Source organism: Tympanuchus pallidicinctus, unplaced genomic scaffold (assembly GCF_026119805.1).
Source record: "Tympanuchus pallidicinctus isolate F22 unplaced genomic scaffold, pur_lepc_1.0 scaffold8, whole genome shotgun sequence".
In the NCBI taxonomy this organism is placed as follows: domain Eukaryota; kingdom Metazoa; phylum Chordata; class Aves; order Galliformes; family Phasianidae; genus Tympanuchus; species Tympanuchus pallidicinctus.
Genome location: NW_026294802.1, coordinates 263703 through 285804, shown reverse-complemented (window position 1 = coordinate 285804; position 22102 = coordinate 263703). Strand labels below are relative to the sequence as shown.

Genomic DNA, 22102 nt, shown 5'->3' with positions numbered 1-22102 from the left:
AAGCAGACTGCATTGAAATGGGATTATTTTTAAAGGACACCTTATTTTTCCTCATGATGCATGCATTCATTTTCGGAATAAGTAGATACTGAATGGTGACACTTTTTTTTTTTTTTTTTTCTATAACATTGAGTTTGTTTTGTCTTTAAAAAGGAAATATATTCTGAAACAAGGATAGGTACAGAGCTATTTCTGTTGCTCAAGGAGGTTTTAGTTTTGGTATAGAGTTATGCTGATGAGTTGATGTTAGCTAGGCCTTTGACTTCCCGTGTTTTGGATTAGTAGAAGAATTGTAATACTTGATAATGTCAGTGTCTTTCTACAACATCTGTCCTCATCCCCACTAAATGCAGATGATAAAAGGTATTTTTTATTAGGTGGAATAAAAAAAAGTCATAATGTTGCACATTTTCGTATTAGATCTGGTTATGTTAATATTTTTTGTCTCCTCCAATTTGAGGAAATCTTCTTGTTTCCTTAATATTAGAAGTGTACACGAGTAGCCCTTTACTTAATGCAAACTGTCGTTAAACTTTTCTGGAGTAATATTTGGTTCATAAAATAGCTGAAGTTTCTACCTGCAATGGAGAGCTGTATGACTGTAAAATGGAAAAATTCAAGTACTGTCTTTACTTATTACTTTATTGTCAGTTCAATATGAAATTCTGTGTATTATCAGGTGAAGAATAATAATATGGAATAAAACTCCTTAGTTTGAAAGTGATGGCATACCGTGTTGAAAAACTTGGAGCTCTTTTTTGTTCATAGAATATTTTGGTGGACTGTTGAATTATATGTAGTGTATTGAGCTCCTTGTGAGCTTTGGAAAACTGAGGGCTTGTCTTCAAAACAGATAAACTAGATAGTACTGTGGGATGCTTAAGTTACTTAGATTATTTATGAGTGTATGAGGAAATAGCCCCATGTGACAATCCGAGTATGGTACTTGATAGAAAAGACATACTTGGTCACTGGCTTCAGCTTCTTCTTCTCTTAAGATTAATAAGAATTTTAGACATGATTTTTTTAATTACTGCATCGTAGTTAGGTACCAATATACTTGATTAGAGTGCTATAAAATTGCATAAGTATGTCTTTCTCTGCATTTATATCTGTTTGTTTATATGTTTCGGAAACTCTTTTCCCTGGTTTAAAAACACCCAACTCTTTAAGTTCGGGCATTTCCTTCCTTGCTTTTCCTGCTATTTTTTAATTAATTTCTCATTCTGGTAGTACTAAACATGTGGTAGTACTTTTGGAATGACTTTTACACCAGATTTATGTTGTTTAGATTATTAACTTACAAAATAAAGTTATTCAAAAATCAATCCAGTAATATTTGAGGAGTTTTGCATCAGTCTAACTCATGGGACTTCTATGGAAGTATTCTTAGGTAAGCTGTTAAGGTGTTTAGAATTTGATATTTCTTAGCCCTGCGTAGCGCTGATAATTTTGGGGGAATATGAAAGCTGACTGAAGTCAATAGGTGAATACCCTTAAAAACACAAAGAATTAGGAAGGCTAAATCTGGATTTTAGAGTTTTGTGTTGAAGGCTGTGTACTTACCAGAAGAGTTTCTGCCTGTTTGCTGAAGCAAAGTATTTGTAAGCCCAGGTTGAAGCTGAGGTGAGTTCACTGTTGAAACAAGTAGGTGTTTCAAATGCTTTTGTGGAGACTTTCATCAATAGAACTGGCTTTCAAACATGTAGTTTGAGAATTGGGTAGGTAAGAAAAATCTATTAGACGATTAAATGAGATGAGATCTTTTCAGCCTTCAGTTTCTGTTGTTTACTAAAATAAACTCCTGCTCATTACGAATTCAGCTTTTGTTTGAACCTTTGTCTTTTATGTGCATTCTAAAGATCCTCTCCCACTCAGCTGAGAAATTCTCCGGAAAAATCGAACATCAACTGGTTGTGTTTGCAGAAAAGCCCTTTTGAGAGGGAAAAATGGGAATTGATGGGGGGGAAAAAAAAAGTGAGAACAGATTATTTTTCTTCAGTAAGAATCGTAGTATTCCTCCAAGAAATTTAGTCCTGCTCTGGTCACCTCTGTCACTTATTTTGCTAAGAGTTAGGAAAGACTAAAGTTTATTCCTGCCCTTCTTTATTTTTCTTTTTTTTTCATGAGACCTCTGGATCAAGTAATGGTCTAGGTAAATGGGAGACCTGCCACATAAAATTACAGCAAACTGATCTGTGCCTTCTTCCTTTGGGCAGTTCAGAAAATGAGAACTTGTTAGGATTGCATGCAAACTTGCTATGTATTTTAAGATTTACATCTTTATTTCACTGCAGTATTTTCAAGAACCAAAATTAATGCAGGGAGCATCCTGCTTGGGAAGTGCTCAGGCACTTCACAGTGCTACTGCTCAGTAAAACACCTCACTACATTAAAGCTTCTGCTGCAGTTCTCCCTGTGGAAAGGATGAAGCTGTCTTTCTTGGGAACCCTGGGGAAAGCACACACTCTTGCTCTGTAGGGAAAAGTGGGAAGAAAAAAAAAAATATCTGTGGAGGCAGATAGGAACAGAAAGGGAATCTTGTTGTGGGGGAGCTGAGGGATGGGCTAGCTGCCAGGGGGCTACAGCAGCGTGAGCGAAAGGCAGCAGTGGAGTGGGTGCAGTGCTGAAACAGAGTGGGGGTGGAGGCACTGGAAAAAAAGAGTGTGGGTCAGAGGAGCGGAGGGAGGGCTGTGCCCTAAAATCAGCTTAGAGAGGAATGCACAAGAAGAGGATGGAAAAGGAAATATGGCCTGCTGCAGGAAAAGGCTGGGAGGGTGGACTAGGTGCAGGAAAAGGAATGGAGACTGAACCAGGTAGAAAGGGCAGTTGGCACTGAAAAGTAAAAGGGACAGGGGTGGGAGTTAATTTCCTTGCAGCAAATATTGGGATTTCTCCCATGTGGTAAGGTGACGGAGATGCATCCTACAAAAATGAGCTCTATGCCCAACAGGGACTGCTACTCTTTGCTTATGAACCTGTTTCAAAGTTAGTTTGGCGAGTAGAACATCAAACATGAAAGCTAAGGATTCTTGTGCCAAACGTGCACACATTTTGATGTGTGACGTTTTGTGGTTGATGTTTTGAGCTGTCTTGTTCTTAAAGTGTATTTCTGTATTCAGTAATACCTTATATGCTTTAGTTTTACTAAAATAGACATGAAGCCATGGGAGAAGTTAATGTTGCGCTTTTGTTGTTGTTGCTTTTAAATATTTGTAAGAGTTAATGGGTAATTACTTAAAAAAAAAAAAAAAAAAAAAAAAAAGGACATAGAATTTGTAACATGAAACATGGAAATCCATTAAAAAGAAAAGAAAAACACTGAGAAAAGAAAAATCCAGTAAAAAGAAAAGAAAGACACTGGAATCACTCAAGGTTTTTGATAACTCATACATTACTAAGCCAACTTCAGCAATTTTAGGGTTTGGAAGTTGTAATACTACTTTTCTCATTTTGGTGTTCACTGGTTATGGAGTTAATAATAGCAGATAAAGATAATGCAAACTTTGTTATTATTGTGAAGAGAATTGTTCTGTGGGCTTTCGTTTTTGGTATCCACACTGTGTGAAGTCTCACCTTCCCTTTACCTCCCTCCCTCCCTCCCCACCCCCCAAGACCCCAAGTATTTTGAGACCTTCCTTACTCTATCAGTTCCATACAGATGCTTTTTGTCTTCTCATCTCAGTCCCTGCTCCCTTCAGTGCCTTGAGCTGAGAGCCACTGCCAGTGTTAGCTGAGCTGGCAGGCAGGTACTTCCTGAGCTTTGCCAACAGAGGTGTGCAATTGGTGCAGTCACTATTCAGTAGAACTTCTACAGGTTCAAATTTGACCCAGTGCACATTGTTTTGCTTTTACTTAATGGAATTGTTCTTGCTGCTTTTTTTCTTGTGGTCTGTGAGTGTTTTGTTTTACCAGATCAAAACTAGCATCTGTTGTGGTGCTGCACTAAGCCTGTTTTTCCTGAGTATGTTTATGTTATGCTGGCTCTTATTCTAATTCTAATGAATTGCACTTTCATTAAACCTGAGATACACTTTGGCTTGGCAGTTCAGACTGATCTTCAGTATGCTTCTTTGTGCGTGCGAGAGAGGGAGAAAGCTCTTGTGAAGCTTGAGGTAGGCACTGGAAGTAAAGCTCCTCAGCTCTGGCTGCTGAGGCTTCTCTCAACGTGGAGCCTGTGTGTTTTTTCTGTGTTTCAGTAAGTAACTAAATTTAAACGTCTCTCCTCTCTCCTTCCTTTACCTTCTTTCTTTGAATGTGGGAGGTGGCTGCTTTCCTCCGTTCTTGCCTTTGACTGAGAGGAATGTGTTCTCTGACAGTGACGTTGGGAAGAAGTTACAACAGCAGATGCCTTCAGAAGAAGTTTCAGAGCAGGGACTTGTTCATAGGCACCTCAGTAAACTATTTGGGAAAGGCTGCAACTTCTCAGCATTGAATAGGTCAGGCACTGTTCAAATGGTTGTTTGTGGTGCTGCATCTGTCTGCTTTGGACATAAAAAACTTAAATTGAACACTTGTTTGTGAAGTGGAAAAAAGGCTTTTAGACAGTGTTTTGAATGCTTGTGTGGCCTGCAATGCTAGTAGAGCTTTATATAAACAATTAAAAAAAAAAAGTTTGCATGTTCAGGACGCTTCGGCAACTTGGTTCTTTGTGGCTTTCTCCACGGTGACTTAGTAAAAGCAGTAACTTGTAAGAAAAAGTAGAGTAACAAGCAACTTGTTCTTTAAAATTTTTGTTTTCTCTTCCAAAGTCGCCTACAACTTGTATTTTGTGGAAATTGTAGTTAAAGAACTAATTTGTGTTTTATTGCCTGAAAGCATTTCAGTGTGTCAGACAGGTAAGAGGAATCCTTGTACACAAAGCTGTTTCAGAAGGAAATATTCAGTTAAACCTTTGGTTTTAGGTGTCTCCTTTGCTAGCTTTCAATTCCAGCATTTCAGAGAAACTCAGGTTCTTTACTGCTCACTTAGTAAGTAGGACTAATGAAATTGTATAAGTTTTCAAAAAAATGCAAGTTCTGTTACTTTCATCCAAATTGTAGTATTAGGAAAAAAAATCTGCTATTTTGGTGGTTTTTTTTTTTTTACTTGTGTTGAAATCCTACAGACTAAGCAGCTGCTGACCAATGTTAAGACATTTACCATTGTTGTAAATGATTTTGGGGACCTCTAAAAACAGATGATATAACATCTTATGTCCTTCACTGCACCTGGTCTTTAAGAAGGGAAGAAAGCTGTGTTTGAAATAAAATGCTGTGTGCAATAAGAACAAACAAGTGGTGTTCTTAAATCCCAGTGGAGGGGAAAAATACCTTTAATCTGGTTGAATGTCAAAATGGTATCTTGATGGAGAGAGGAAAGCTGGCTAACACTTGTGTTTCTGTGCGTGGGAGGGAGGTGTGTGTGTGTATATACATGAGTGTATTGGCTGCACCATTTTGTAAGGTTACTTTATCGTTTTCCATATACGCAATAATCTACTTATTTTATCAAAGGCTTCAACTTAGAAGTTCTAAAGTTTGATAGAAAAGATTGAAAATGGAAATTATAACCAGGAGCGTGTTTTTAAGCAGTGTCATAACATCAAATGTTTATTGTAACCATTCATTTTCATCTGAATCAAGATGTAAGTTAAACGTCATTAGAAATTCATATGATCTTCTCTGATCTTAGAATCTCTTTTATGGTAGTTTCTGTCTTTAGTGCTTGGTGTGGGTCTCCCTTGCTTATCTCTGATCTGAGACAGTGCTGATAAAGCACACAAATGTTACTTTTTTGAGTGTGCAATTAATAGATCAACTAGTAAAAGCTGAAGTTTTCTTTTTATTGTATCTAAGTGCTTAAAGCATTTAACATTTGAGCCAATATTTTAAGGTGGTTAAATTGAGCCCATAATGCTCGGATACAGTGAATTTTATGAGTTTGTCACTAAAACAGTCCTTGTTCCGGTAGGTAGTCATTATTAAAATTGTTTTAGAATGAATTGGAAGAACTTCAGAGCTTGAGAAGTTATACTCAGCACAGAGGGTCTTGGAGCAGCTGTCTGTAGTGTTTCGATTTTTTTTAAGCTGACAAATGGATTTAGGGTTTCTTATGTATTTATGGAAGCACACCTAGCGACTACAGCTGACTGGTGAGCTCTGAGATAGTAATATTTTCTGATCTTTGCCATCTTTTCTGTCTTACGCTTCTGTCCCTCCTTTTGCTCAACCTCAGATAAACATAAGCTGACAGGATTTTCATGGCAGCTTTTAGTTTGCCTTGAAGTAGTGTGAGATTGAGATGCCAAGACTAGGAAGAAGCAGAGAAATATGATTGCAGCGCTGGAAAAGGCGGTTTAACATTTTGTTTTGAGCCATGTATTTCTTTTTCTGCAGCTCTCATCTGGTGGTTCAGTTATTAAATGAAAAGTACTCTGGGTAGCAGAACTAAAAACTTCCCTAGATTAAAACTTCCCCTGCTGTGATTTCCACAAATAGTGTTTAAGAAATGTTTTGCTTTTAAAGAAAATCTGCTTAGCTATCCAGATTAATACAATGCATGGTGTGTTTTAAGCAGCATAAAAGGTGAAGTCTTAGAATTATTTATGAGTGATACCTAGTATTATGGGTAAAGTGACTTCTGTTTAATTATAAATGGAATGAAACAGTCTACTTCAGGCCCTGTCATTACGGCTAATGGCTACAGACTTAACAACAAACAGGACATGTTGCTTTTTATGCCTCCTTGCAAGTCCCCCACCTGAAGTTTCTTACATGGAACACCTTAGTTTTCAGTTTTAATCTATAAAGAGATTTATAGACATCAAGACACATCTGAATCTTTTTCCCAAAGCACTCTTTATTCCTGTATCCTGAGCAAAAACACAAAATAGATTTTGTAATAGGCTCCGTAATAGAACTGGCTCTGTTGTGGATTTTGTTAAACTTCTGGTGAGAGTGCCAAACCTGTCTGACAAGAAAATCAGGATCTCTGCTGCCTCAGATTGCTTACTTTGTGGTTTCAAACAACAGAAAGTGCTATCAAATTCAGCAGTCGACTGAAATTCCACTGCTTTATCCTCTTCATTATTTTCTTCTGTGTGGATGCATTCTGCTTCAGAACGTTTTGCAGCTCAAATATGTAAGTTATGTGAAATCTTGCAGTTTTACATGCGGGGGAAAAAAGAAATGTAAGTAGTGAGACAGAAGTAGTAAAACTGATTTAATCAGTGATGTCCTATTATTGTAGGTGGGGTTTGTTGTTTCACAGTGCTGCGTGATTTAAGCTTGGGCTGAAAGACTGCAGCAGCTGAGGAGTTGGAATTACAAGTGTCTAGCTTTCATTTAAGTTTCTGCAGTCTTTGTCCAATATTTGAGTTGTTTTTTTTCTTCTCGCCTTTCAGTATGATGATATTTGTAAGTCATTAGAGGAATCACGGGAGCACTCAAATCTTCCCAAATTTTTGATGAATGTTGAAGGTACTGTTCATTTTTAGACAGGCAGCTCAACCAATGTCAAGTTTTACTGCAACCCCTGTTTGTTATTTTATTACTTTGTGCAACATTTGCCTTGTGCAATTGGAAATAGGGCTTTCAAAGAAATTACAGAAGTTCAAAAGTTTTTATTGAATTTTTCAAGGAAATCAAGAAAATGATCTGGAGTTGCTTCAGAAACCTGCATTGCTTGTGTAATTTTACAGTACCTTCTATATAGCTCATATAGATGGCAGAGTGAATATATAAAGAACACGTACAGCTTTTCACTTGTTTCAAGGTGGAGTAAGTACTTCTAAGAAAAACATGAGTAGAATTTGCTGACAGTCTCTTATATTTGTATCTTGATTTCTTTTGCAGCAATAGGGACCTAAAACAAGACTTGTAATGACTGGGGAGTTGATGCACGTGGGTTTGACTCAGTTGCTGGGTGCAACAGGTGTCTCTTTCACAGCTGTAATGGAAATGTCAGAAGGAGAGTACACAGAGCAATTTGTGTGCATGTGTTTTTTTTTTTCTTTTTCCCAGTCCAAATTTGACATGGATATGGCATCCACAACAGGCAACCGAATGCAGTGCATGCAAAGCTGTAGCTGGCAGATGTTAGTTGGTTTTGGACAAACAAATATTTCATGTGTTCCGATTTGTTTGCTGACTTTGACCTGAAATACTTTTCTTTTCACTAGTTGAGAGTCTGCACTGCTAGTTTGACAAAAAAATTTCTGAATTTCCAAGGACGTTTCCGAATCGGAAAAGCAAATGTCCCCAGCTCATCTTTTCAGCTCTGCTGCTGTTTGACTTTGTCTTGTAACTTTGTCTTATGTATGTGTCCTTATCATTCACCCTACTGCTTTTCAGTGCTTTCCTGCTTGCTTCTAGCACTAGCAGCTCAAGTAGTGTTAGACGTGATCTTCCCCAGTTGGGCTGCATCTCAGGCTTTCCTAAGGGGAATGTAAATACTGTGAGGTCAGTTCAGTATCAAGTGCCTGCAGCCTGAAACAAACCCTGAAGGATCTTCTGCTATTCAGGCAAAATTAGGATCTGCTTTGGATACAGAGTTAAATATTAAGAAGTCAAGATCTTAATTGTTTATGTTATGATTTTCATAATTTTTGTTACTTCAATTAACCTTACTGTTTTTCTTCTAAACTGAAAGCAAAAGAGTGAGTAGTGGGCACAACTCACTGTGGTGTTGACAGGTTTTAAAACCATCTGTCTTTGTGAGGTCGTAATGCAGAGAGATGGTGTACCTGTGTGCACACTCACCTGCAGTATTCCTAAGCCAGTGCTGAGTGTTGTACTAATGTATTTCTGCTGGGGCTGAAGATTTTTCACATTTGTTTCATTCCCTTTTTCCTCTCACCTCCTTCCCTCCCTCCCAGAACAGAATGGTGGGGAGAGAGGACTGTGCTAAGCCCACTTAGCGATGCAAAGCCAAATAGCCCTTGATGCCTTTCTCTTGTACTTGATTCAGACCTTGTTTCAATCCCCTAGTCATGCTTTCTCTGGAGAAGTGCTCTCTCTGTTTCATTTTAAATTGGTGATGGTTTTTAATTGGCTATACGGTAGTTAGAATTGCTTGCTCATACATGCTAAGGACTGGATACTGCCCTTCTGGTTTCACAAGCAGTGAAGGTATAGATTAACAACTGAGTGGGAATGTTTCTGCTTTGTAGTGCTGTCAGTAGCTTGGTTCAGGCGTGCTTGTCTTCTCAGCTGTTGTCTCTGAAGGACTGGCTCCTATTAGCATTAGCAAAGGAATCCATCTAATAGATGAAACTAGAACAAAATAAGTTCCGTCTGTTCCATGGATGCCAGCAAACAAGTTAGGGATTGAATTGCTCTTTGATATGTTCTTTTGGCCAGACTGGGACAAGACAGACTCATTCTCCATTTCATCTCCAGGTCTCTAAGTTATCATGATAATGTTGCTGTGAAACAGCAACAGAAAGTTATGAGTTACAGTTGGGGAATTTTTTATACTGAAGCTGTTTTGCTTTTGTGAGAAGCTAAATACTTTTGTGGTCATTAGATAAGTCCAAACTGCTTTACAGTGCTTTTTTAATGTTCCTGGTGAAGTTTTACCAACACATCTGTGGTTTTGTGTGGGAGGCTTTCATGATACTCAGATGAAGGAATATTTGATTATTGAATGATGCACTTTGATTTTCTTGGTGGATTAAAGTGTGTATTGAAACTGATTGTTAGAGGTATTGGTGGAAAAGTGCAGCACTGAACCAAGAATAAAACACTTTAAAATGGAAAGCATTTCCATCTGAATTGGAAGTAAAATAATGCTGAGTTCAAGCTAGTATTACTAAATGACCCATTCATGAGCAAGGATAAATACATTTTTATGCTATGGAATGTAAAGCCCTCTAAAGAATGGAACTCAAATACATAATGGTTTCATTAATACTTAGTTTTGTGCCACTGAACAGCAATTTTTAGTTTGCTGGAAATTATTTGTTTGGAGATCTACTATAAGAGCTCTCTCTCTTTAAATAATAATAATAATAATAAAAAAAAAACCAACAACAAAAAACCCAGCATAAATACCCATGTGCTGTTACAACCACCATTCAAAATGTTCAAGTGAAAATCCAGGCTGAGAAGTAGTAAGAGCAGCTAATCTGCGAGTTCTGTGCTTTTTCTCTCTCTCTTTTTTTTTTTTTTTTTTTTTTTTTAAGGTATCAAACTATGTTTGATAGGCGAATAAAAATAATGTTTTTGTTGTTGTTTATGAAATGATCTAATAGCATTTCTCATTTCCATTTGATGATGGGAATTTAATTGCAGGATTAGAAGAAGTCCACTATGCGTGGGATTTATGAAGTTGGTTTGGTTTTGTGTTTGTAGTGTTTTGCAACAGCAGTTGAATGTCTGGAGCCTTAAAGCTGGGGAATAAGGATGATGTAAATTCTGATACATGTTAACTTAGCTTTAGCTGCTAGAACTGTCTGAGTGAATGACACTGTGGTTGTTTGTCCATCCAACTCAGTGTGCTTTTTTTTGGTCTAATTTTGTAACCCCAAGATTTATTTTGGAAAAGATCCAATGCCGTTGGCTACGAAGTCTACAAGGGAATGCAGGGTTTTTGTTTTTGTTTTCTATTTAATACAGTGTTGGCCTTTTTTTTTTTTTTTTTTTTTTTTAAGCTTTTGAAGTGTTTAATGAATCTTTCTCATGAGGTGTGATGATTAAGCAGATAAAGTTTTAATGATGCACAGGAAATTTTTTTTTTTATATGTGCTGGTACTGATTAATTTTTCATTTCAATGAGAAATGAGGCAGTAGTACTCTCTCAAATTGGTTTGAGTTTCTTCTTATCTGCCATGCAGCTGCACTTCTGGTTTTTAAATACTCTTTTCTTCAGAAACAGTAAGAAACAGAACAGTTCCAGGGGTCTAAGAACAATGTGGTTCCCTCCCCCATTTGAGCTCTGGGGCCCTTAAACATACCCTGGGACTATCACAAGATGCTGGAGCATAGCCTCTGTATTGATGCCTCTCTGCAACTACTGTCAGTTCTGCTCTCTGCATTTCAGCAATTCAGCTATGCCCCTTAGTATTTGTAGATGTAGTGCTACCCTTCTGAGTAGGGGATGAATTCTTGGAGCTCTGAAGCTGTGCTACTTCAGAACCAAAAGAGGAATGGCTGCAAGTCAATGTGCACTTCAGGTGCTGTTACAAGTTGAGTCTGTCTGGCTTTCCTGTTTTGATAACTGAACCGCTTCCTATGACTTTGGATTAGGATCCTTAGAGATAAAGGGGATCCTGTTGAAGATTTTATTTTTTTCCTTCATGTACTTTTTTGTTTTAAGGCCAGTGGAGAAAAATTAAAATTTTTTAATTAGGGAGGGGGGGGGGAGAGGAAGGAGAGGGGAACACTGAACTGAAAGCAACTCATAGTTTCAAATCCTGATCACAGTGTAGATAGTAAAATGTTGTATCTGAGCAACTAGTGAAATATTGTGTAAAAATTAAAGGCACAGGAAATTATATTGCTGTGGAAAAATTAGTTTGCTTTATTCCCACAGGCACTAATTATCATTGTTCTAAACTGAAACATGTACTTTTCTGTGAGGGATCCTTGTAAGGCAAACATAATCAAGAGGCAGTAAACTCTCTGGTCTTATTTTTAGAGATAAATGGTGCTATTTCTCTGGTTGCTTTCCAAGTTATGTGTTGAAATGGTAAAAACAACAAAAAAAGATTGCTTGACTTAATTTCATATAATGGTACTTAGCACTCATATAAGAAATGAAAGAGGAGAGGAATCCAGCTTTATAATACATTTCCGTAACATAGCAACTTGGCTTTCAGCTATGTGTTTAAATGCTTTAGTTTTTTTAATTTGCATCCAAAACCACTGTTCTTGTTTCTTCACTTTTCAAAGAAGCTTAGCTCTGACCATGTTTGTGCTGCACAGAATATCATGTCAGTTTTTGTTCTAGATTTTTTTTGGTACTGCTTTGAGCTATTTCTCTATGTTCAGATTTCTCTTCTTAGTATCCTTTTGTGCCCCTGGCAATTGTACTAGGCCATTATTAGTCTATAAGCTAAGCTTAGGTAATTTATAAATTAAGTATATATTTATTTGATCAAGCTGTAACAAATACTGTGTGGAACTGTGGGACGACCTTTGAAGCTGTGATTTTATTTTCAGCAATTAGCTGTACTCATCTTCCAGTGTTACTACTTCAAGCTATTATGACTCACCTAGCAACGTAGTAATGGTGAGTAGTGGGCAGACAGAAGGGCATGGACTTTCCAAAAAGGAAGAGTTTGAGTATTTCCTGGTGTCCGTCAGTAACAGTAAACAGCCTATTGAGCAATACAAATGTTTTGTGAATTATGCCAGCAAATAACCAGGGAGCTGCAAGGGGAGAGGCAGCGTGCTGCTGAGTGGGCACTTCTCTTCAAAGTAAATGCTGTTCATTAAAAAATAATAATAAATAAATAAACACAAGAAAGATTGCTTTGTGCTTCTGCAGTCAGATATTGGATTAGCTTATAGTTCCAGGAGCAGTGAGGGGAATGATTAATATACTATATAAAGTTACATGGGAATTTACATACAATTACTGTTTTATTGAGCTTAAAGGAAACAGATGTTTTCAAGATATGACCTGTCTGAGCAGTAAATGGAACCGAGTAGTATGAATTCTTCAAAAGCTTTTGCATCTTTATTACCACTTTTGAGGCAGCTGATGTGGTTCACGTTAAATATTTCACATTCTTCCTTTTGAATAATTTTCTTATCTAACCATATTTAAGCTTCTGCATGTAGGAAATCATCTTGCTACAAACATAGATTAAAGGGTTTCATTTTGGTACAAAATTGATAGAATACGAAGTTAGTGAGCACAAAAATATGTTAAGTACTCTCTATGTAGAAGTAAGTCACTAAGATGATCAGAGGGCTGTAGCACCTCTCCCATGAAGAAAGGTTGAAACTGGGCTTGGTTGGCTTGGAGAAGGCTCGAGGGAGACATCATTGTGGTCTTCCAGTACTTGAAGGGAGTGTATCAACAGGAGAGGGAGTGACTGTTTACGTGGACTGATAGTGATAGGACAAAAGAGAATGGTTTTAAACTAACACAGGGTGGGTTTAGGTTAGATATTAGTAGGAAGGTTTTCACGTAGAGGGTGGTGATGCACTGGAACAGGTTGCCCAAGGAGGTTGTGGATGCCCCATCCCTGGAGGCATTCAAGGCCAGGCTGGATGTGGCTCTGGGCAGCCTGGTCTGCTGGTTGATGACCCTGCACACAGCAGGGGGGTTGAAACTCGATGATCTTTAGGATCCTTTTCAACCCAGGCCATTCTGTGATTCTATGAAGTACTTCAGCATTTAAAAAATAAACCAAAATATTCTGTAGAAAACTCATTTTAATGAGTGTTTTTTTCCACTTCGTATGATTGTTATTAATTATGATAATTTCACTGACTTTGTATTTGCCTGGAGAAGGGGACTTTCTGAAAGTAAAATAAGAAAGAAACAAAAAAGCCTGGTTTCAGTGTTTCAGCTGACTTGTAGCGTTCATTCTTTAGGAAGTGATTTGAAAATCGAAATAAGTCCCCTTTAAAAAGTATAAAAGAAACCAGAGGTAAAACCTTCAAAGTGCAATCTGCTTCTTATTAAAGGTAACTGTGATGAAAATGGCCCTCTCACTTTCAACGCACTGCGCTGAATATTCAATTGAGCAGGAACATTCAGGCTGGAGGAGAAAATATTCTTTCAGATTGGCTTTCAGAGATCCCAGTTGGTGTGAATAGCAGAACAGGTTTTGTGAAGTGGGCACTGAAGTTGGGCTGAGCCTTTTTTCCCCAGGAGAAGCTCAGTAATAGGAAGGCTTTGTTCCCTGGTGTGATTTGGATGCCTGCACTGGCAATCTACAGATGATAGATGTTTTACCACTTCAATCCATGGTATTGGTGTTGCTCTACCAGTGGACAGCTGCTGGAACTTAACAGGAGGCTCTCAACATTCACAATGCAGTGGCAGGGCCATGGAAGCAGAACATCTGTGACTATCAGTCAGCCTTCTGCGACCAGTGCTGCCTGGTCCTTTGCAGCCAGAGTTCAAGAAGCCAGGCTACTCCTGCTTATTGCCACTCACCACGATTTTCTGGCAGCACTGGAAAGCACTGGTTGAAATAATTTTATCTGGAACATAAGAAAGGAATGTTCTTGCTGCTTAGGCATGTGGCTTGCTTGTTTGTTAATGTGGTGGTGGTTGTGTGTTTGTTTTTGTTATCGTGCCACTGCTTCTGACTGGCTTTTGTCATCCAAGAGTTTTGAGCTCCACTTTAACAGGACTTATTATTTGAAAAGCAGTAGTACTATCCAAAATTTGACATCTATATGATGTTAGGCTTATGAATTGCCAGAATATATTGCCTTCAGGATGTAAGAAAATCTTTTACTGATGCTTAGCGTAAGTCTTATCACTTTCATTTAGGAAAAAAATGGAAGCTGTGGCCTTGACCCACAGTGTAGGGAAAGCACTTTATAATCAGACACCACTTGAAAATGACTGCAAAGACCTACTGTCTAAAATAACATTGTTCCTGTTAAATGCAACTTGAAGCATGAGCACAGCTTTATGCTGTAGTAGTATTCCTGTTAGAATTAACAGGAAAATGCTAAAATAGAAGGTACAGAGAAGATTCACAAGAGTGATCAAAGATAGAGGAATGTCTGTAATAACTCAGCGAGGAGTATCGGATGAAGTCTATCAAAGCGTAGATAGCAGAAAGAAGGGGAATAGAGAATGTTTGTTCACTGCATGTAGCAATGAAAGAGCTAGCAGTAGGAATTCAGAATCCAGAAGAGTTGGCACTTGTGGCTCATTTTGTATTCATAGGGTCTGAAAGACGCACGCGCTTAACAAAGGAAGGTGACTGAAAACATCTCATAGCAGCTCAGGATTTCATGGACTGTGATCTGCATTCTGTGACTGGAAGAAAGTAGGTGATCACATCTTTCATTTCATATCCCACCTCTGGGTGTTACAGTTGCCAAAGCAGGAGATATCACCATACATCTCTTCTGTCCCTGTGGTCTTTGCGAGCTGTTTGTTTCTCATCTCAGCTGGAATAGGGCACTGTGTTACCTGTGCTTGTGATCCTTGTGCAGCTACTCTGAAGTAATTCACAACAACAGTAATCTCTAGGTCATAAATATTCATTTACTGGTAATAAATCACAAGAATGTTGTGTTAGTTATGGTTATGTAAATTATTAGGGATAGTCTTGCAGAGTATCTGTGGCTGTTATCACTAAAGCTTTGATGCTGTGTGCGCACAAAATGTTGTATGGAAAGGCTTAATAGTCTACTTACTGTCTTGATTTGAAAATAAGCTGTTTAAACATGAAAGCTTACTGATATTCATCCTTATGCTTTACTACATGCAGAAGTTTACCAAGTTGAACGTAAAATTCATGGGACTGTTAGATGCTGTCTGCCAGTTGGGTATTGATTTAGTTTGAGGTAATGAATGTTTTGCAAGAAGAGGTTTGAGCAAGCGAGATGTGCTTAGCAAGGAGATTTTAAAGCAAAAAATTGTTTTTCAGATGGTAAATGGAGTTGAAGTGTTAAAATTGTACCTGTTTTTGGGAATCTTATGAAATAGGTGTAGAGAGCTGGAAATCAGCCTGGATGGTACAAGCATGGGGAGGGGAGAGTGAGGCATATTCAACAGTCTGATGGATGATTACTTACTGGCAAAAATAAAGCATTGTATTCTCTTATTTTATTCCTTCCTTTGCAAAAGAGTGGTGGTTCCACTAAAGTACATTAACATTTGAAGGTTGAATTTCTTCAGCTTTAAATCGGTGCCCAATTTGCAAAGAAAATCCTATCCTTTCTACTTGTAAAGACAATCTGTCTTTATTATTCTGCTTTCTGAAGGAGTAAATTCTTTGGAAAATTTAACAAGTGGGATATGGATATAGTAGAGCTTTAATCATTGTGCTTGTCTAAAGTTAAATTTGATTACAAAATCAAATGTTTTTATAGTGAAATTACAGAAATTAATTTGAGCAATGAAGCTGAAAGTTTTGTTATAGAAAGAACTCAGTGTTGGTCAACTCAAACTAAAATTCTATTTCCCTACTTGCAGCCCGTAACTGGTATCAGGATGTAGTATTACAAAGTGATGGGTGTTCATAACATCTGAAAGACAGTGACTCATCTCACTACTTCTAATACTAAATCATTGTAAACTGTATACACCCAACTCCAAAGAGAGTACAAGAACTCTCTAATGGAAGATTCCCATGAAGGATTTGGCTTTTGGGAATTGTTGTTACCTTCTGGCGTTCTTAAAGGAAAGAAAAAAAACAATAGTCATTCCTTTTTAAATACTTTGAAGAGTGAAAATGCAGACTTCCTAGCTGGTACAAGTTAAGGTTTTTGCTGTAAAGCTAGTATTTGTGGGAATAGGCATGTAAACTATCTCAATAAACAGTAATGAATTCCAAAACTTGCTAGACATACCTTTGGAATATCTTTTAAGTGTGAAGAGAAAGCTGTCTAGTGTGACACTGGCTGGCTTCCTAATCTAAGATTTATTTGCATTTAATTATTTCCTGTTCTGGCTGGGAAGGAAGAGTACAAGGGCTACTCTGAAAGTAATGTCTCCTTTTATATAATGTTGTCTCACGACTTTGGAGGTAGACGTTGGTGGTAGGGCAGTAGAGGTTGAACCTTCCCCCTAATATTCCTTTACATTTTGTTGCTGTGTGACAGATGGCAGAAGAAGGGCAGTCTGACAAAATGGCATCTGACATGAAAGCCTGTATGAAGCAAAGGTGTGTCACTGAATTCCTCCATGTGGAAAAAAAAATGGCACCCGTTGACATTCATCAACACTTGCTGAATGTTTATGGAGACCAGAGAGTGGATGTGAGCACAGTGAGGCTGTGGGTGTTTCAACAGTGGCAACAGAGACAGCAGTTCACATGTTACATTACAATTATAGAAACCCAACTTCTTATTTTATCTAGGAAACTAACATATAAAAAAGTACCAAGTCATAAAAATATTGCAAATTGATAATTTATAAATCAGAATTTTTTTTGTTCAAACAGGACCAAGATATTAGAACATTCTACCAATGCTGCCTGAATTTAACAGTGACAGGAAAGCAACCAAGCATTAAAAGGCATTTAGTGATTTTTCTTTTTTTTTTTTTCCTACATTGTTTATCCACTTCTGAGCAGAGAATAAGAAAACAAGCTGAAGAATAACCAAGTGAATCTTCAGATGTTGGTAAAGATCTTTCCATGCCTTTCCAATTTTCATGCTCTTCAATTTGGACTGCTTAGTGACTGCTGCTTTGCCCCCAGAAACGTCTGTTTAAATCCTGAAAAACAATAGAAGAATTGTTTGGCAGAGAAGTCAGCAAGTAGTGTCTTGGCACTGTCTTCAGCTGTTTAAGCCAGCTTGTTGACAGCAAAAGCATGAGCAGAACATAGGGGGGGAAAAAAAGAAAAAAATCAGTCTTCCAAAACTAAGTCTAATAGAAAATGCATTCCACTTTGGAGAGTGCAAAATAACAACACTTGAAAATATTTTTACATGAAAATAGGTTCTGTTTTCTTTATAGGTTAATTATCTCTTGTAGTTATTTACGCCTACGCCTTAATCCGTGTGATGGCACTTGTGTATCAAAAATGGTAAATTACTGGCTTGGAGCTACATTTGCTTTGAACTTCTGTTCCCTGCCAAAAAAAATAAAATAAAAAATTAGGACCTGATCTTTGCAAAAAGTTTCAAAAAGATACAAGATTTAGAATACAGGAAATAACATGAGAAGTGCTTAGAAATTATGTGAGAGGCTTCCAAGTCGCGCTTTCTCTGCTGGTTTAGTCCATACTTTCTGAAGCAATGATGAATTGGGACTCTTTCAAGTGCTGAAAATATAGGGTTTTATACAAAAAATCCCAGACAAGTGAATCATGTAAAACAAAAATTGATTACGTCTGTACCTGATGTACCCATAAAATCAGTTACTTTTTCATAACTGTGGTCAAACAATGTATAGCATGGGTGTAGGATTACCAAAACCGAAGGTAATGACACACTCCAAGGAGAAAGTGCTTAGTGGCCCTTTGGAACACTTTTATAGTATAGGTATGTATTAAAGAGTTTAACTTGATTTGAAGCTAGCTAGAAATGATCATTTCCTCAGTTCTATCCCAGACAGGTCCTCATCCATTAGTCGTATATGTAACCCTTTTCTCTCTAACATCTTTAACAATCTTGCGGTAGTATGGCAAGTCAAATCAAACTGAAATTTCATCTATTGTAGGAGTATTTTTCAATTAGATATGTGAGCTGGTAGGACATGTATCATTTTCAAGAAGAGCTTCTACAAGTAGCAGTTTATCAGGCAGTGCAAGCTGTTGAGAGAGAAGCCTTTAATTTTGGCATAGTTCCATCTTAGGAGGGTTTGTTAGTTCTGAAATATTGCTCGGTGAACAGCATGCTGCATGGTATTCCTGTACAGGAAAAAAATTTCTTACCTAGATTGGCTTGTAGTTTTTATACAATGTTTTTATGTGTGTACTCAAGTAATGTAAGTTTGGTATTTCCCTGTAACTCATTCCTATTTCTGTTTATATCTACTGTTTCCTTTGATTAGCTAAAACACTAAGTAGGTGCTGCTTCCAGGAATAAAGATATAAAATAACAAAATAAAATATTCTTTGGAGTCTGCTTTTATGGCTGACTCTAAAATTGGCGGAAGTTTTAGGTTGCAGTAGAATTAATAATAGTGACTTAAACAGCTTCCTAAATGTTCACAGAAATCTGAAGAAGATTGCTGTATAAAGCAGCTGAACGTATAGATGAGAAGCTGAAATGTAGTTTTACTAACAGAAGTTGATTCAAACAGGAGAATTGACTGTTCTGACCTATCAGGGTGTTGATCTTTAGTAACTATTCAAGTATAATCAAAGTTTTTAAACTCATCTGTGCAAGTCTAAGTTTTTGAAGAATTTATTTTAAAAGTGATTTTTGGGGATGTTTATTCATGACTATCATGTATTAGTAGATGTGTGTCCATATGTTTAAAAACATGAAACAATCTGTGATTTCTTTGGTTTTGTACTTTTTTTATGTTAAAAAAAAAAAAAAAAGTAAGATCCTCTCTTAAACTTCTAGATAGCAGCTTAGATTACTGACAATTTCATAAGCAAATGAATGCCAAAGTCTTTGAGCTGGTAAAGATTTTTCTATCTCCAGGTTAATTATTTTGTACACCAGTTCCTAATGAATAACTATAAGAAAAGATGAGAGGTCTATTTGAATAAAATGATTCGTGTTTGAGGTCTCAAACATTCCAGCAAAACCAGGAGAGAATTGACTTAGCACTGAAACGACAGCAAACATTAAAACAAGCAATAAAGGTACAATTGGGTGGTGGGAGTGAAGCCCTATTTATAAAGTAAGCGCAGAAGGAATGTTTACCTTGGCTACAAAGGAATTTATACCCCAGGTGATTGTTGCACTCATTACTAAAATTAATTTAAAACAGCAAAAAACCGTTCACGTGAGGAGTGCAACTAATTTGTCGCATTGATGAATGAATGACCATTTCCTTTATTTTGTCTGACTTGCTTGTAAACAGATTTTTTTCTTTGTATGTGTTTTGATGTCTTCATTGGTTTTAAAGGAAGTGAATGTATGCCGTATTTACCCCCACCTCTTACAGTAGTGCAGCATCAACACCACAGAAATGTGTGTCTGGCAAGGGTGTCTCACTGAATACTAGACATCTTGTCAATTTTGGTAAAATAGCTTCAGGAAATGGTTCTGCTGAGAAATATATTGTCAGAAATAAATGTTCAGTGCGAAACTCTATTATATGAAATAGATTGTTGTTGCCTTTTTCAGTGATATTTGACAGAGTGCTATCATTTTGTCGGAAGTGGTATGGGCTTTTGCCAGCTTTTGTTGATAACAAAATGTAAATATACTTGAGAAGCACATCGTCTGTGAGTCACCTCATCTCAGTTCCCGCCCAAAGCTGCCGTGGGGTCTGTCTGTGGAGATTTTCAAACCTTGACTGCACAGCTAGATTGCCATGGATCCCAGTGCCAAGGAGAGGTCGGTTCTCAGTTTCCTTTCTCCTGAACTAAAAACCACAAACTTTGAAGGTAGGAGTTAGTTTTCTCTTGGTGCACCTGGAAGGGAACTGAAGTTTAAATGATTGGTTCATGCTTGCTTCAAAGCATACTGAGGTGATGCAGTCTGGAGCAGGGGAAGACTGAGAGCAAGTCCCATCTACAGGCTAAAAAGCTGCAGTTTGATACGCAGTACTGGATTTTGGTGTGGCGGTAAGAGAGCACTTGAAATTTGTTGTAAAGGAGAAAACTCTTTCATATCTGAGTGGATATGATAAAAAGTAAATGCATAATAATTGAAATGTTGATTAAAAGTTAATGAGGTGACTTAAAGCATCAACTTGCCTTGAACGTGGCTTTTTTGTTTGTGTGGGGTGCTTAGTGCTTATAGTATGTTCATGTTAGTGGTATGCTTGTGTCAGTGGTCTTTTCCAACCTTAATGATAAGATGAATCAAGATCGCTTCATTTTATTTTTTTTTTCATGACCCAGGCCTGTCTAGGACAAAGTGTTTTTTTCTGGTATTGTACTGTAATACTGATAGAACAACTAGAGCACATTGATGCTGTCAGCAGCTCTAAATGCATCTTAAAAAATACCAAACAACAAAACAACAACAAAACAAACAAACAAACAAAAAAACCAACAAGCAAAAACAAGCAAAAAGACTCCAATACTTTACTCTTCTTCCTGAGATAGCTTTGTGATATGCTTCAAAATAGACCCCTTACAGTGAAGATGCAGAGCACTATATGGAATTGTCTCATTTCAGGCTAGGTGCTGTAAACAGGGGTACATGGGAAGGAAAATGTTTCTTCTTAAAATTGTTTTACGGTACAGTGGATGTTAATAATCTAATATGTCTTAGTTTGGTTAATATGGTAGAGGTGTTCTTCATATGAATGAATAGGAAACTTGAGATTTTATTCAAAACAGTTTTAATTTTTATCTGTTTTCATGTTTTTTATGTGTATTCATGAAGCATTTGCTATCAAAACATTTTAAAAGGAACTGGAGGAGGGTTTAGGATGACAGCTTTTCAGATGTTATGAAAAAACATTGGTGTTACCATGAACACATGGGCATTTAATATTTTTTCATTTAATGATGATGATTTGCTTGCAGTTACAAGAATGGACCTTCTTTGGCACGCTGCATGCTGTGTGTTTTCAAAAATATTGTTTCCCTATTATATAAACACAGAAGGCAGAGTTGAGGAATGGTAAATTGTGATTTTTTTTTTTTTCAGCTGGGTAGCTAATAATACAGCTGGGTTAATGGGATTGCTTCTCATGTAGAGTCTCAACAGTATAATATACACAAAGAAAGTTGTGTTTAACAATGTTGAACAAGGGCAGTGTTCCAAGGATTCAGTAATGATGCAAATATATGCTACCATTATGCATTTATCATTTATGTTGATTATTTGTTGATACAATCCATTCGGACCAACTGTAACATTACTATGTTGTATATGTTTATTAATGTGATACAGAAGTGCTTTCTTGTTGTTTTTGTTTGTTTGTTTTTGTTTTTTTTTTTTCTTTTCTGAAGCCTTTTTTCCCCCAAAATGTTGGTAGTGGCTTGTATTAGAAAATAGTGCAATCTTGTTTTCTGTTTCCTCCAGCTATAGTGTAGCTTGCAACTATTATCTGTTGACATGGTAGAGTCAGAACTTGCATAGATTTGGAGATCCTATTGTTAGGACCTATATTCTGTGAATTCCTTTGTGATCCGAGTCTGTTGTGGTGTTCATTACCAGTAAATGTAGTTTATTTTATATTTTTGTATCATATTTTTTTTGTATCATTTTAAACATAAACAATTCCTTTTGTTACAGCAGTGGGGTCTAAATTGAAAAGAGAGGAACGTGGATTCCTATTACAAAAAAAAAAGAAGTACTGATGGATTTTATTTTTTTTTTTTCCCCCCAGAGGATCTTTTATAGAAGTTACCTCACTTACATACTAACTAAATTGAAGCAGAAAGTCT

At 37.1% G+C, this 22102-nt stretch overlaps 1 protein-coding gene across 26 annotated transcripts in view; it reads left to right on the top strand.

Annotated features, from left to right (window-relative positions):
* Nucleotides 1-22102, top strand: part of PLEKHA5 (pleckstrin homology domain containing A5) — a 168130-nt gene that overhangs the window by 5748 nt on the left and 140280 nt on the right. The window contains exon 4 of one of the 26 annotated variants that reach the window (XM_052669676.1): nt 17204-17252. The exons of the other annotated variants lie outside the window; for them this stretch is intronic. Coding sequence (XP_052525636.1) covers nt 17204-17210 — 7 coding nt within the window. The 3' untranslated portion in view covers nt 17211-17252. The remainder of the gene's footprint in view (nt 1-17203; nt 17253-22102) is intronic. 26 annotated transcript variants of the gene reach the window in all.